The sequence below is a fragment of the Botrytis byssoidea genome (genome assembly GCF_014898295.1).
Source record: "Botrytis byssoidea strain MUCL 94 chromosome Unknown BBYS_014, whole genome shotgun sequence".
NCBI lineage: Eukaryota > Fungi > Ascomycota > Leotiomycetes > Helotiales > Sclerotiniaceae > Botrytis > Botrytis byssoidea.
The window spans coordinates 82,460-99,342 of record NW_024065855.1 but is presented as its reverse complement, the minus strand read 5'-3'; the positions used below and the strand labels follow the sequence as shown (position 1 = coordinate 99,342).

The 16,883-nt window shown below is 41.8% G+C and overlaps 3 protein-coding genes across 3 annotated transcripts; 2 read left to right on the top strand and 1 right to left on the bottom strand.

Annotated features, from left to right (window-relative positions):
- Window positions 1-4,868: 4,868 nt before the first annotated feature.
- Window positions 4,869-10,302, top strand: EAE97_007179 (uncharacterized protein). The gene is made up of 4 exons (XM_038877693.1): window positions 4,869-5,702; window positions 5,759-5,942; window positions 6,289-8,356; window positions 8,407-10,302. The coding sequence occupies exons 3-4, from the start codon at window positions 6,802-6,804 to the stop codon at window positions 9,594-9,596; spliced, it is 2,745 nt and encodes a 914-aa protein (XP_038731178.1). The 5' UTR covers window positions 4,869-5,702; window positions 5,759-5,942; window positions 6,289-6,801; the 3' UTR covers window positions 9,597-10,302.
- Window positions 10,303-10,859: 557 nt separating this feature from the next.
- EAE97_007178 (uncharacterized protein) lies at window positions 10,860-11,492 on the top strand (the record flags this gene model as incomplete). Its single annotated transcript, XM_038877692.1, has 3 exons — window positions 10,860-11,004; window positions 11,030-11,143; window positions 11,203-11,492. 3 exons carry the CDS (start codon window positions 10,860-10,862, stop codon window positions 11,490-11,492), a joined length of 549 nt encoding a protein of 182 aa, XP_038731177.1.
- Window positions 11,493-14,811: 3,319 nt separating this feature from the next.
- Window positions 14,812-15,424, bottom strand: EAE97_007177 (uncharacterized protein; the record flags this gene model as incomplete). The annotated part of the gene is made up of 2 exons (XM_038877691.1): window positions 14,812-15,179; window positions 15,256-15,424. 2 exons carry the CDS (start codon window positions 15,422-15,424, stop codon window positions 14,812-14,814), a joined length of 537 nt encoding a protein of 178 aa, XP_038731176.1.
- Between the last annotated feature and the right edge of the window lie 1,459 nt (window positions 15,425-16,883).

The following is a 16,883-nucleotide window of genomic DNA, read 5'->3' as shown; positions in this document are numbered from 1 at the left end:
AAGGAAATCTTAATTCCTGACATTGTGAGGTCAGGTAGATATCTTCTTGGAGTAGCGCAAACAATATTGACCATTCTTGAACCATTTAAAGATGTCTCTCCTGAAAGCTATTATTCAATGTCAGAGTTCTGATCCCGTAAATCGCATCTAATATGCGATTTCTATCTTTCCTTGTCTGCATAAGTAACGTTTAAATCCTGAATACTCCCACCTTCTTCATATCTAGGTTTCACCTCCTTTCACTATCTTGTTTCCTTTGCTGAACCTTAGCTAGATATATCAGCCTCAAGCTTGAATCGATGTGAACTCAAAAAACACCAGCATTGATTTTTTATTTGCAAGTTTTGTAGATTTCGAGACACGGAAGCGTAAATATTTTGATTTACCGATCTCGGTAGCACCTTTCACCGAGCCATTACTGTTGTTGATAGATCGGGCTGTAGTATCTATATTTCGGATTATCTGACTAAAGCCATTAGTTACGCGTCGATACATCGTGCGAATGTATTTAGACCAGCGTTGTATCTATGCATTTCGCTCTCAACCTGTGCTGTCATGTTTCTCGAGTTACCAATCATTCGTTCGGTGTCCCTTCGTCTAGATAACCACTTCATCCTGCGCAAGAGTGGCTTTTCTTGGCCCTTCAGTCTCTGCTAAGTCTCCCCATCTTCTAAATGCCAAAAAGGAAATTTCTCCAGATTGAGTTTACAAACTTTGCCTAATCGTAAGTCCTTGGGCGTGATTTTCTCTAAGCTTTCATTTCTGACCACTACCTCGATCCTTGAGCATTCTATTTAACTTCCAATTTCTCATTTGAAAGTTATGCGTTCAGTCAAGTACAGTGCCCATCTCCATGCCCGCCGGCTTGACATCTCGAGTGTAGAGAAAACATAATGCACTAATGTGTGAAGTTAATTTGTTAGATCTAAAAAGTCCACTCCTATGGCGATGAAGAATCTATTGCTTTGTACTACCAAAGTGCTGCGAAAAGTACAGTAATTGACGAAGATAAAATAAGATATTTGCGAGCCAGAAAGTCAAGCAGTCAGCGTCAAATTACACCTACCTAATCATTTCAAGCACATAAGCTGCCACACAAGAGAAAGTCACTGCGAAGCCATTTTGATGACAGTTTTGACAGCCACTAAGATTTCGCACACGAAAGAGGCGGTCCAGTGCACCTGTTCATGCAGGACTACTTTTGATTTGGCCGCCATAAAGCAAGAATTACGCGATACTTTTTCAGGAATAAGAGCGATTCTCCTGGGCAATTTTGGTTTGATAAAACGATATGTGAAACGACTTCGAGTGTGTAAAATTCTCTCCGCTTGTTGCCTCAATTTGGCGACTGGAGAGGAGATTTCAGTTTGTGGGATTGTGAGCGATGGGAGATATTTTTCTTCCTTGGAAGAAGTTTATTTGCAATGTCTTTACTGATAAGATATTGTTGAAGAATATTGTCATCAGATCATCCATGCCCTTTCCCTTCAAGGGGAGCTAAATATACCAATTTCACCCCACGATTCTTCATCTCCAAACCTTGAAAGACCTGTACCCTCACCAACACAATTCTCTGGGGCATTAGGTGTTCTCAATCGAGGACAAGGAAAAGATACTGGTTTCGACATCCTTTTGAAAGTTAAGTGCCTTTATGAGCTTCTTTGAAAATATTTCTCTGATCTAGACTAGGATCATAATGCTCGAAAGTTTATTTAATAGATACTCAAAGTATTCACCAGTAGATGGTGATAACCCCGTTGACCTCGCTATCGTAATTGGACATCCATAACTTTCAGCTTTTTTGGTTATAAAAGATTGGGATTGGATGGGTGACTAAGGTGGAAAGTCAAGATGGGATGTTCCTCTTCCGCTGGTGTCTTAAGAGGTGATTTGATGGTGATCTGTAAGCTATTGAGGCCGAGAAAAGAGGGTTTGCGGTAGAACAACGAGTAACGGTGCTTGAAATTTTCTTGAGCTCGTCGTGATTCTGGATGTATAAATAGAGTAGGAAATGATGACGATAGTATAGAGTGGTAGATTTCGATTATTACTTCGTTATATCAATACTAACATATGATTTGATACTAGGTAGGTATACCTACAGGTTCTTGAATCACATGGTAGATTTCATTCGAACTTTAAAGATCAGATGATATTTGTCTTCAGTCATACGATATTCATACAGCAATTGTGAGTTAGCATTGTACAGTCAACCATCGATTTGAGTATCATATTATATCCAGCCCCCAGATCGCAGAGCAGAGAATATCACGAGAACCACAAGGTCTGTACAATTTCCAATGTCTGGGCAGCCGTTATTCCACGTGTGATGGGTGACAGAAGACAATTTGACAATTTGACAATCGTAACACTTAGATACTACGGCGAGCATGATTTGTATCATCAGAAGTCTCACTGCAATGACAATTGAGAGGCTCAAAATGCGAGTGTCACAGAAATACGAGTTAAGACAAGACATACATATATGCCGGCGGGAATGTTAGGATGAACACGGTACCTGCGTTGAAAGCCTCAAAGGATCATGTCCTGAGTTTCACGACAGCGTGGTCTGTACTTCGTAGGACACCGGTAATATTCTGCAGCATGAATTTTGAACCACTGCCGAAATTGGGGAAGCACTCGTTCGTTCACTGCGCTGGCAACCACGTTCCACTGTGTAAGAAAGAAATACGAATCTTTGGAGTCACGACACCCGGGATCGTCAAGCCGGCATAGTGTTAATCTCTTTCTTGAAAGGATGAGAGGGCTAGAAGGAAAGGGAACCTCTGGAGCGAATGCGGAGAAGTGCGACTTTGCAAATTTTCAGGACTGACATGCTGGCATGCAATTTCGGAAAGTATGGGCAGAGGTTTTCGTGGAAATATTCTTGAGAAGGATGAACATTGAACAGCAAATTGAAGAAAACGAATCCGAATGCGTATCCACTCTCGAACCCAGGATAAAAGATGAAAAATATGCAATTCACAAGTTCCACAAAACTAGTGAAGTTTTCTCCGTTCCTCTCCTCCATCGGTTCGCACCCGCCTTGCGTACATACAACTCCACCATGACGATATCAGACTCGATTAGTTGAATCTGGGCCGTTTATTCAATAAATTGAAAACCGCGTAAACAATATTGAACTTTAATATGTATAGTCCGTAAATTGAAGGCCAAAGTAAATATAGTATAAAGACCCCATAGTTCATTTCCGCTTATCGCCAGGAAATGTCTTAGACTCTTAGGGGCGCTTGACATCGACACTAACGCCATATTAAACCTCTTGGTATATTGCGCGTGAGTAGATGGAGGATCTGCGTTTGCGTTATAATTAGGATGATCGTTGCGCAAGTTGAAAAAGAACGTTGAAATACGACTGTGATAAAATCTGAGGGCGGCGAGCGCGGAGATTTTTTTTGTGAGAAATAGGAGGAAGGAACACGTTCTCGTATTACCTCACCTCACGTCTCAGTAGTTTGTTACTTGTCACCTACGGAAAGACGGTGTGATGAAAATCCGATTATCTTGCTTGCACATGCTTCCTGTGTACTGTACCTTTTCTTTTCCCCCCTCGAGTTTGAGTAAGATGCAAGATGTGTGTACCTGCAGATTTATCTAACTGTCTTTGATGCACGCAATTCGCCAATGCAAGGCAAGATCTCGAGACTCGAGCTGACATAAGATTCCCAACCTCCTGAGCTGATGATACATGAGATGAAAATGGGCATACGGCGAATACGAAAAGTGCGAAGAGAAAAAGATCGAACATGAAGCAACAAGAAGGAAGGATTCTTTCGCACAAAGTAAATACCTCTTTAGACTGGGGCGGAATTCAGAGTCTCTTGAAGCAAAATGAACACATTTGATTTGTTCTTGACCTCTGCGAAAATAATCAAAGATGGGTTTCAACAGGTTTTTGGCCCTTGTAACGTAATCCTTGATCCTCTAGCGAAGCGAATAGAGAATCTATTTAATCTGAAACGATGGAATGAGATTGCTCGGACTAGAGTCTTGGATAGGAAACCACGAGGGTAGCAGGGATTATGATTGTGATTGTGTGAGATAGAATAGGAAGGACCATTACCTACGAGGTTACTATGTAGAAAGTGGAAGAGTGGAATGAAGATGTCTAATTTGAAGTTACCGAATTTATTGAAAAGCTTCAGGAGTTTCGCTGATACAGAGTAGTGAAGGATTATAGCGTGTGACTCGCATGCGTGGTAATTGCTTGAAGCTTTTTGAGTATGTATAGTGTGAGTGTATATGAGTACCAGTAGGTAGTCAGTAGCTGTCCCCAAGAGTTGATTAGTCTGTTTGCATTTGTCTCTGTTGTGTGGTGTTGTGCTGTGTCGTGATGCTATTTCCACGCTCCTTGCTTGTTCCTGGATTCGCCCGTTTCCCGTGCGGCCGTTACTCACAGGCTAAAAGGAGATGGCAGGAGCTGGAGTGCTTTGGTGTTTGGTATCGAAATAGGTTGGTAACTAAGATAATGCATCATGATAAGGAAGGTGTAACTGTGTAATAAGAATGATAAAAGCGGCCATGAATATCACGCTCTATCAGGTATTCCATTGGTCGTTTGTTCGACGCGAGCACCCTAATGTATCAAAAGAAATCCTGCTGCTTTGATATTTCATACTCTTCTAGAACAACTGATCAACTAAACCAACTTAACCCATCTAAATCACCTAATTAGACCTCAAATTGTACTGAGGCATGGCGTCGACTTAGCTTTCAACCCACCAATGAAATCGAGATACAAAAACTAAATCTACGACATTTCTTTTAGTCCCTGCTAATGTGGTGACCCGCAGAAAACTCTCGAGACCTCTTTGACGACCTGTAAACAAAAAAAAACCTCTCCAAGAATTCAGGTCTGATCAATCAATAACCACGGTCCCTTGCAACTGGAACCTTTCCTTTTTCAATCGTACAGAGTATTGTTATTTCCTCTCCAATGTCTTTTTCATCACCTTGCATAAGCAGGGGACAGATTTTGTATGGCGAGAGACATAGCCCTTATCCATGGGTCAAATGGTATGGGTCATGGATAATTCGGGGAACAAGGTATAGAAACTTTGTCCAGATTGAAGGCCTTTCTGCAAGATTCATGCCCGTCAGCCAGTCAAATTATCACATTGAAGGGTCGAATAGAGTACTTTGAGTGTCTACCCTGCACGGCACTGTTTTCTCTGCGCTGCTGTCCACACCAAGTACTTCTTCTATGTACTGCGTGCCCCCATTCCCCTCATTTATACGAAGAAATAGAGCATGTACCCTTAGGAAGAGCCCCCCAAATTTGTTAATTGCCAGGTTCTCACCAGGGGAGTAGATATTGATCAGACCATTCATTCTCTTTGCTGACCGGTGCGAACAAATTGGGGTGATTCGAGAAGAATCGTAGATCCTTCCTTCCTATTTGTCGAAGCGGTTCCCAAGTCACCACTTCCTTTCTCAACGCCTTTCTCGATTTCGAACTCGAACTCGAACTCGAATCAATTCGATTTCCTGTGGCTTCATTTCATTGTCGATAACTTTCTTTAAATTCATAACACAAGCCTTGCGCTGCAGCATTGCTTGATCGACCGACGGGCTCGAAGCTCTTTTTTTGGATACAATAGGCTGGCGATAGGATCTCGATTCTGAAACAACCAAAGAATACCTACCTACATACAAGCTTTGAAAGCTTTCTTCTACATACAGTCAGATTCCCTCGTCAAAATAAATACTGGCACCCAATCTTTTAACTTGTACCCAGAGAGACTGGCTTCTCCCACAATAAGAAAGTTTGAAGATCAGAACGTTTGAGGTCGACGAAGGGATTTATACATTCTCTCTTCGACTTCAGGAAGCTATCGGGAATATTGGGAGAGAAGAAAGAATAGTTCAGGGAAGGCTTCATACCAATTCAAGGATCCACGCAGGCTTGCGAAACACCAAATGTATGTGAACGATTTCAACATACTCGATGATTACCCGTAGTGTGCCTGGTGAGGAATTTTCGGGCTTTTGGTTTAGTTGTGACGACCTCGTTGCATGGGATCATTCTCATATCTCATACTGTTATGACTTTTCACAATTGATCACTAAGGCACACTATCTACTTGAAGTTTCTTTTTAGCCAAAAGCCCTCGAGAGTTGATACCGAGACCATCTTGTATCTTGCCCTATGGCCCCTCTTCGTCTCCAGTCAATCTTTTGCCCCTGGTTCTATTGTGTTTTCTTGCTTTCATTACGCGCAGGTCATTTGTCGCTGGCGATAGTTGCTAATTGATTGTGCTTGAGTAGTTTACACTCTCTAAAATTGCCACAGTGCACATTCATCTTTGCAGATTGACTTGATTGGCTTTTTCATTCACTACATACGAATCACCTTTGAGCTTTGATATGCGAAAGTATACATCGGTCCAATAGATATTCAATCCTTCTTTATCTTCATTAACGGTTCCCAGTGAACCGAAATTACGCTCTTTAGCAAGTCTATATTCTTCTAACATCAAGGTTCGCCCTCAACATCTTTCAAAAAGGAAAGAAAAGAATTCGGTACGCAAGTTCAATCACCGGCTGAAAGTTTCATTGTGGCGCGGCATATCCTAGGAAAAGCTATTGGTCATTTACAAGGTGGTGGAAAAAGAAACCTATTCAAGTGCGAAAATAATAATCTCAACGGAACGGCTTCATGCAGATACGAACGAAATAAATACACGGAAGAATCCGAGCGATTGGATATTGGTCCGAATTTGCGGATACCTCGATATCATTTCACTATTGGTAGTACGAACGGTTTAATATCTCTATCAGATGAGTCAACAACAATGGGATGCGCCGACAAGGGGTGGATCGGTGAAGAGGGCAAGAGAAAGAGCGGCAGCAGGTAGGCCTACCGAATCGATACCTGCACCAAGACCTTATGATCCTTCATCACCGAGCAATATTCCAAGTCCACCAAGAGCAAAATTTCAAAATCCACCAGGAACGTCCAAGAATGGTGGTCAAAGCGCAGTTGGTCTGGCGATTTCTCGACCTACTCAAGTACCACAATGGCCATTAAAGGGAACAAATCCTGGTCCAGATTCTCAGCAGTATCAACCTCCTCCTAATCGCGGCCCCCCTCCTCAGAGACCGCCAAGACCTAGTCATGTACCTTCAATCCTTGATTCGTCCAGAATACAAGATATCACCCCAACCTTTCAATATCAACCACAACCACCTCCACAACCAAAAGATTTATACCCACCACCACCACCACCAACCCGTGGCTCGCCACGAAATCGAGACGATGAATTTGATCAAAACTACCAATCACTACAATCGCCTTTGTCATCATCACGTCCTTCGACTGTTTCATCAGTTGGTACAATACCCGACTTTCCTGTTCCCGTACCAGCCATCCCACCATCGGCAAGGAGAAGTGCTAATCTAGGACCACCGCCAACCTCCCGAAGAGGTGCCTCGTCATATTATTCCCAAGCTTCCTTTGTCTCCCCAATCCCAGAGGTATCAGAGGGCATGGGCCTCAGTCCACGAACACTCCCAGGCTCACATAGTTCATATGCATCAAGTGCAGCTATACCCTCGAGTTGGGGACCAGAATCGCCTGGTTATTATCGATCGGATGAGGATGATGATGATTATGAAGATGATAGAAGGTTCGATGCAGTATCAGAAGGTCGGGAGTCTCGAGGATCGGATGACAATGACGATCGAGGATTGATTAGAAGTGCTAGTATTGGCAAGCGAGCGAGACCGTCCATGATCGTGACCCGATCCTCAAGTCAGATCGACCCGGCACGACTTGCTGCAATGCCCATGCCGCCATCCGACAACAAGAGACTGGGCCCAGCACCATTACAGAAATCAACGCTCAGTCCCGCAGAAGCTCAAAGATCAACACAATGGCCAATGCCAGGAAATCCAAATTCACCTTTAGCTGGTGGTACTGGTCTCATTGACCCTACCCCATCAAGCTCTGACGAATCAGTTCCGACCGTCGCTATGGCCGTAACGACCGATCCACCCTCACGAGATGGAACGAAGAGCCCGGGTGCAAGCGCTATGCTCGGAGCATATCAAGCAGCAAGTGCACTACCTGGTGACTCGATTAGAACCAAGTCGCCCTTTGCAAACGAAGGAGGACCTTTTAGCAGGCTATCAGCAATCCGTCGACCACCACGTCTCAATATTGATGCCGTAAGGGAGGCAGAGGCAAGAGGTAGTTTGACAAGTTTACCGGATCTAATTAGGAGAGCAACAAGACTAGCTTCAATGATGGATCGCGGTAAAAGACCAGGAAGCCGAATGGGTCTTGATGATTTTCCAAGTGACAGAGACTTTCCCAGTGAGAAAGAAATTGAACGTAAGTGGTAGTCTTTTCTCTATTATAATACAAGCTCTAACATGTCTCAGTTTCTCCCAACTATGACAGACGAGGTTCTACTCTCTCCGGAATGTTATCAGCTTTTCCACCTCCCGGTCGTGAGACGCCTGCCCGCGATGCTCCACGACCTTTATCAATGTGGCCAGAATACGATCCAAATGATCCAAAATCTGTCGCAACTGGAAAAAAGCAAAGAAAGTGCTGTGGTCTACCTTGCTGGGGTTTCATTGTCGTTTTAATAATTCTACTCATAATAATTGCGGCCGCCGTCGTCGTACCTCTTAAATTTCTCGTAATTGACAAACCCTCCACAAGTACCACTGCAACCGCAACTACTGTACAAAGCTGCACTGCAAACGCTTCGACTGCCTGTAAGAATGGCGGAACCTCTTTCGTCGACAATAGTATCTGTACTTGTTTATGCATAAATGGATTTACAGGTAGCACATGCGCAGTCTCGGGATCTTCGGGTTGCACAACAACGTCATCAAGCACTGCTGCAAACACTACCATTGGCGACTCGATACCCCGACTCATTTCAGCCGCTCAAACCAACTTTTCGATCCCCTTGTTTGAGAACACAATTCTAGCAAGATTTAACAAAGGAAATTTGAGTTGTGCGTCGGAAAATTCCCTAGTCACTTTTGATGGAAGTGATGAAAGAATGGGAGATGCAAGTGCTGAAGTGACGTCTACCACGGACAAGAAGGTGAAGAAGGACGTGCAGCAGGTCCCCACAGATGTTGAGATTCGAGTAATTGCAAGTCCAGACTCAACATTTATCTCAACAAATATCATCTCAGTAGACTCTTCCACTAATCAAGCAACACCTACTTCCTCTCAGTCTCAGGCCACTCAAACTTTCTCAGCAGCATCGACCTCTGTTGCCTCACCTTCTACAACTTCCTCTCCAACCACAACAGGAACTGCATCTGTAACTTTGACAACCTCCACTGTTGACCCAACAGCCGTCTTCACTATTACTGAGGAGGTGCTAGACTTTGCAAGAGTCACTGTCCTTTTTGTTTTGCAGCAAGAAAACTTGGATAATGCAGTATCCGCACAAGGAGAATTACAAAAGTTCTTTAATCAACAAAGCTCCGAGAACTTATCTGCAATGAATGTTTCGATGGGAGGCGGTAATACTGTTAATTTGGTGGAATTCAAAGTAGATTTGGGTAATGGAACAGTGGGTCAAAAGAACACAGTCTCAAAATAATTGTGCTTAGCTGGTCGTTCGATCAAGTTCAAAGTACAAAGCCGACTCGGGGAGATGACCGGGTATGGGGTTAGAAGGAAGGTAACGAAGTTTTGTATATCAACTGTAGCGATTAGTAAATGCTCTGCTTTTATGGATACCCAAAATGCGGAGATAGTGTGGATGGGCAACGAGAAATTTGTACATAGAATCGAATATCCTTTTTCGAAAACTCTTTCGTTGACTATGGTTTATTTGTGGCTTGTATGAATATAATGTCTCTTCTATTTTGCTTCCTTTTTTCAGACTTCTTTTTCGATGCAAAGTGGGTCTGATTCGAGAGATGGGCTTGATTTGGGGAGGATTTGTGGTCGTGTTCTCTGAGCGAATACGATCTTCCGGAAAAGTCTCCCGGAACTTTCTCTTCTTTCAGGCGGCCTTTGGGTACACGTGAATTGGGATTGTGCGTCTTAGAGTGAACGTGCAAGGGAACAAGGGCGCCATGCAGAAGAAGTTGTGAGGTCGTGGAGCCGAACGGGTGGCACAATGGCATACTGAGAGAAGACGAGATGACTGAAAGACCATATGTAGCGCGAGAGTAACGCTGAGGTTGATGACTGAAAGGAGAGAAGGGAAGAGAGGACGGGCTTTTTTAGGCCCATTCTAAGGGTGTAGTAGGTAGTGCTAGTGAAGCGAAAATTGGTGGAAGAGGGAGAGAAGCGAGCAGGTGATAAAATATAGATGTTATGAAAAGAAAATTATACCCTTACTTTAACTTTCTGATTTGATGTTTCGTGCGTTCTTGCTAGGGAACTAATAGCTTTTCATATAGTATTCAAGAGTTGTAATTGCCGAGTGAAGGGGTGGAGATATTGTGATCAAGGAAAGCTGGATTTATACCTGTCCCGCCATCGTAGACATTTAGTTGAACATAGAGGAGTGTCATGATTTTGTCGTCGTTGCAGAACTTTAGTAAAGAACGGTAGATCAACTTTGAAGCTTTTGCCTGGGGAACGACAAAGTGGAAATTTCAGGTATTAATTGGAAGGTATTCATTAGAGCGGGGTAGTCCCTATGGTCTCTTAGAAGATCCTTCTGAAGCTATACCGCCTTCTCGTATTCACTGACCAGAGTTCAACAAAACCGAAGACTCAAGCAAAAGGCCGAGCTCCAGCTGCCGTAGCGTACATGTCATGAGCTCCTATTTATAACCCTCGATAATCCCACCACAAACACTGTTTCTCTCCTAACCCTACACACATTTCACTCTACCAAACATTCAAGATGTCTTTCAACGGTAGGGGCTCATCTTCACACAAGGAGCCACAACCTGATGGCAGTCAAGTCGAAGACACCAAACCCGACCAAGCATCGTCTGGACCGTCAGTAATGATGGGTGAAGAACCAAAGGAAAAAACCCTGACTGAAGGTAAAACCAGCCAAGAAAAAGATAGAACGAAAGCATCGTCAAGGATTTTACAATCGCGATCGAAGAATGTATGGAGTCCAGCGTACGTTTGGATTTTGGGAACCTGCGGGTCGCGAAGGCGCAGAGCAAGATGCAGCAAGTATGCAATCCACCTTGATCATGATTCTCATGCCGCACTGATAAAATTTGGCTAACTAGACAAAGATGAATCTAATTCCGACTGGATTTCCACTTCCGAATGGGATTCCGATGCTCCATACCCTCCCCCCCAGATTAAGAATTGCAACCTCCGCGACTACAACATACCTGTCAATGATAAAACTCCCATGGATAATCTTAGCTTGGAACAATTTATACTTACGGAGACTGAAAATATCCTTACAAGTTCATGCATTTCTTGGTTACGAAAACATCATCCTGCTTTGGTAGCTAGGGAAGGATGGGGTAATGGCAAAAAAGGTTCTTTGGAGGTGAAACAACCCGAATAACGCACTCGATTCAGAAAGTATTTTAAGAGAATCAGGTGTGTTAGGTAATCAAAGTAATTGATATACCTAGTCAAGCTCATTGAACCGTATTAATTGGATTAGGTGATATTATCTTATAAGCAAAAAATCTGTTTAAGTATAAGGTTGAAGCTCGTCTTATAAACCAATTAATGTTTTATAATTTGAAATATTATAGACTTTTTAGCTTATAAATATAGGGTATAAAGTCTATTTAAATATTCTGTTATAATCCAAAAAAAAGATTCTTGGTTAGATGAGAACATAGTCCATTAATTCAGTATGACTAATAACCAAATATTTCATTCTAATCCAATCAATACGGTATATACATTTAATTAGAACACGCACTATACTTATTGTAACCCTGCATCCATTATCTTCGTGTTTTCTGACGCAGATAAGTATTAGCCTGTACCGTCCCACGAGCCAGCGACTTCAAACCATTTCCCCAAATCTTTTCTCCTTTGGATTATGCTGCATCGAGATGTTGAAGAATCATTTGAATGAAGTCAAATGAAATCAAATTTACCGAATCGTCTAATATCGCTATGGCACTAAGACCCACTATTAGAGCCCCAATTCGAGTATTAGCCGACATAGCGAGTTTCTGACTAATAATTGTTTCTTCAACGACATCTAACGTAGGTTTTAGAGGACTTGCGCGTCCTCTGGACCTGTTCGGTCGAGGCTGATCAGAATTAGTACTGGGTTAATGTAACTTTATAGTCACTGGTCTATCATGAGTGTCAGCCATTTCTCTGCGTACATTTCTCTCAAATTGAAACGTTTCTAGGTCCATCCAATTCACTACACCTGTTGATTACCTAACCCAGGGGGAAAAAAAGAGGAAAATTCTCAGCCATAGGTAGGTATATAACGCATCTTTTGAGCATAGAAAAATGCACCAAAAATAAAATGGTAAAAGAGTGGTGAAGAAGAAGAGTAAGATATAATTCAGAGGGGAAGAAGAGACCTTCGACGGTGATCTCGTCGACGAGGTACCGGAGGATTTGTCGATGTCAGCACGACCGTTAAGCCTCGGTGACAGACCCGTAATGGCGCACGAATGAACAACTTTTGTTTCAGTATATAAACTGCCACCTGACTATTTCGATGTATCGTATGATTGCCTAGTAATACGAGGTAAGCGTCGCATTTTCATCAGGCTCTCTCTCCCGGTAACAACTATTCTATGATGTAATTGCTGTCTTCGTATATTCATAATAAACTAACCTATTTGCTATAGCATACCCTAATAGGGATAAGTTCAGTGACAATGATGACACATTTGACTGGTCATTTTACATCCAAGAAGATAGTCATCAGATGTTGATAACCCAAGGTGATAGCTAGAAAAATGATACACTAGAGCAATTCCTTCCCATAGTCTACGCTTGTGCGCAGATTTAGCCAGCATTGGGATTATGTTAGTCACATTATAATTTGTTCTCTCTGAAGAGCGAATTGCAGCCCTTTATATTGATAGCTTAGCAAAATTGAATCAAGTAAACCATTCTCGTCATCAACCCCGACAAGCAAACGAATTTATCTTTCATGACTATCAAGGTGGTGTTTTTGAAGATTGAAACTCCTCTTGGTAGGTCGATCGTAAAGAGAAATTTTTTTAGCTTCTCACATTCGTGTCTTGTAGGTTTGCGATAATAGACAACTTGAGATCAAAACACAATGAAGCGATTTATATACAGCTTCGAATCTAAACAAGAGAGTTCCTCCCAATGCCATTTGTTCAGATGAACTGTGAGTTTTTCTTGCTCTGACAATGATTCGTCCAGTACTTATTTTAAAAGCACCCAGAATCTTGTCGATTGATAACCGGCGGTACCTATCGCTCGAACCGGCTCTCATAACGCTCCATCTATCTTCTCATTCCACAGCCCGAATAGACTCTTTGATAATCACTCTCTCGCTCTGGAAAATGTCAAGTCTTATGTCCTTCTTTGACCATGTGTTTGTCCTTTCATTTTCGCGCCATTTTCTATCAATTATTTTTACATCATCTTCATACTTCCGCTCTATGATGGTAATTTTTTGTTTTGCCGATATTTGACTTCGAATTCTTGAGGAATGTCCACCGAATTTGTGGTGTTATTTGGGAGACGTCGATGTGCTGTAAGCGGCCAGATGAAAAAAATCAATGTTGGTAAATAGCAAGAGTTGATTTGAACAGAATTGAAAGTCAAACCCTCTTTTCATATTGAATCAGAGGTTAGATGGTGTAGATAGGCATCTGAAAGGGTCCTTATTAGACCTTTGGATTGTCAATGGAGTTTTCGATATGGGACGGGACGTTGCTGATGCTACATGTAATACTTGACCCAAAGTTTATGTCTCCAAAAGAATAAAAATATATCATGTAAAACTACATAAATAAATGCATCAATCATTCCCATCCTCCAACGGCTCTTTCAAATGATTGTCTGTACAGAATAACAATCGAAAATCATGCCATCGAATGAGTGATACCCGACCTTCTATCACACTAAGACTGTGAGTTTAGCTTAATCCGGCTTTGATGAGCAGCCAAAATCTCACCTGACTATTTATGTGTCAATAATTTTAGAACATTCATCGTTATCTTGGAAGGCATGGTTTGGGTTATATCCCATCTTAATTCAGCCAACAGACGGCAACTCATTTTTTGGATTGATTCAACCAATAAACAAGAAGTTAGTAGAAGTTATTGTGTTCCAAGAGCCTCAGAGTACATTCGACATTGTACAGTCGTATCTGTGAGGATAAATTAAAGGAAAAACTGCCTCAAGTCCCCTCACCCAAAGCATTTACCACTGTGGCGAAGAGCATTTAGTGTTTATCATGTGTAATTACTAAGTTAGGCCTCTAGTGCTAGTCATTTTGTCCCTTCATCAATCAGTCATTACAAAATTCTATGAGCCCTTCTACTTTGCCATTCCAACCTAGCCCAGTGAGTGAAATATCCCATTTCGAGCTCACACGCTATCTATCTCACAGCTGTGCTTTTGGGAAAATATCTTCTATCAAGCTCTCTCGTACACTCCTGATTCTCTACCATTGCAGTCTCCTGAGAGTTATCTCACACAGCAATCATGCTATTATTTTTGTTTTTGAGACTCTCGATGTGTTGATGGAAGCTTCGACCATCTTCTCTGATGTTCAGTCCTCCATGAATATTCTTCGCGCATGTTGACACAAATTCACGGATATCTCTCAGATTCACCACTGCTTCATCATCCTTCATCATTTTGGCGAGCTTGATAGAATCCTCCAACATCTTATCAAGAATTTCGATGGCAAGTCGTCATGTGCGGTGTACGGCGCTGTGGCGGATCTGGTCTACTTTGTCTAGTAAGCCGAGAAAATTATTCGTTCGTTGATTGGCAGTAAGTCTCAACGTGTTTTCTTTAATCTTATGGCCGTTCAATTGTCTGTGGAAGAGGTGCAATTCTGTATCAAGCTCGTGCGTCCAATGGCAGGATGCTAGAATACCGGGATGATGTTGCTTTAGCCATTTAAAACATGCTGCTTCGAGGAGCAGTTGGGTGTCCATCAGTACATAGAACTGCAGTTTCACAGGTAAATGTGTCCGATCGGAGATCGGGACATCGTATTGCCCAAGATCGTATTTTCTTGTTCCTGAAATTCTTATTCTAGGCCTGCACTCCCTAACTTTGAACGGAGTAATGGTAAGCAAAAGGGTAACCAAAGGACAGATGACTCTAATAGAGCTATCACAACTAATTACCTTTTCTATCTCTTCTTCTTCTGTTCGCTTTTGCGTACATTCCCAAGTCTCTATTATGTAGCGAATCCCTACGGTCAGGAAACAGCGAATCATGGCATTTCTTCTGTCTACCGACAAATGAGGCGTTCATGACCGTGGAATCTGGAAGCTCAGGTGCTTCAAACTCCATGTCGCTAACTTCTGCGTCCTCAGGCCTAGGATACGGGAAAAAGCTTTCCCAAGTCTTTGCGGGCTTGTGAATCCGCTACCATCCATCCATCCTCTATCATTTCCATAAGACTTTGTAAGATTGTGCTTGAGGTTAATCCAGCTAGCAAAGGTCCACGCGCCTCAAAGTCAGTCACAATCTTGACCTTAATGTTTCGTATCGACTTATATGGTTTGTTATCTCAATTATCAAGCCGCCAAATGCCATAAATACTCTGAGACGGTCGCGCTGGAAAGTGGTATCTAACTTTAGCCATTCTGGGCGTTCATCTGTTGTGGACATTTCAATGTCAGGTCTTTATCAATGAGGGTTTGTGATGGGCCAAAAAGAATATTCCTGGGACATGAAACAGCGATCTCAATAATATCATGAAATTTGACATCACGAACTTTGATCTGCGTGATTCCTACATCAACGCTACTGAAACGTGTCGACGCGTTCGTTCGAAGGTTCGACAGTGAATAAGAGTGCCACAAAAAACAAAGCTTCTTTTGGGATATTGATAATTTCGATAGCCTCGTATGATTCACTAGTCTAGCGTGTGCATTAACCCTCGAGGCGTTTGGTCACATGATTTTTAATAGCTCTGCTAGGAGGGTTTGGATGGCCATTTTCTAAATCGCGCTTGGTCGGTGTAAATATCAACCCTTTTTTAATAGTTTATTGTAATAATCAATTATTCAATCTTATAATAATAAATTACAAATGATATAAAATAAAACTTTGATTGATTGTCTATTTAATACAAGTTTTTCTATTTCGAAATTCCAAATTTTGTTAATACAAATGCAATTGAAAAAGTTTGAGTTGTTTATATAATATATATATTTTATTTACAAAAGTCATATTTCAAATTGATACTATTGCTATTTAGTGCTACAGGAGGACTAAAGAATAAATCAAAAGATAGATCTGAATTACTTCGACCTATGGATTCGAAATCACATATCAAATCACTTATAGCTTTAGTAATTATAAAGTTGATATATGTATAATATTTTAATGATGGTTATTATATGCGATTTAGAAAACAGCCGACTAGATCCTTTGGGAGGACCTTATGTATATCAGTTAATCAAAAGAGCGAAAGGTTCAGAAGTGGGTCGATGTATACACTAGACTTATGAATCACTTGAAAACTTCATCAGTATGTAATAAGTGTCTCAAAGAATACACCTAGCATGTCAGTTATCAATATATGCACAACCATCCCCGAGCCTTTCCAAGTCCTTCAAATGCGGCTTTGCACCAGTTAATATCCAGGCATTTACCGCAAAATTTAGAAGACATCACTTTAATGATGATTTGACGGAGCGGACAGGTAAAATATGCTCATCATGTACCCAAGATATGGGACCGTAGTTCGAATGTATATCTTTGCTAATTACTGCAAACTTAACCTCCAATCTCAGACGATAAA

Excerpts from the sequence above, each read along its gene's own strand:
- EAE97_007179 (XM_038877693.1), top strand. The coding sequence starts at position 6,802 with ATGAGTCAACAACAATGGGATGCGCCGACAAGGGGTGGATCGGTGAAG. Across the intron at positions 8,357-8,406 it reads CAGTGAGAAAGAAATTGAAC|TTTCTCCCAACTATGACAGA; the intron begins GTAAGTGGTAGT and ends AACATGTCTCAG.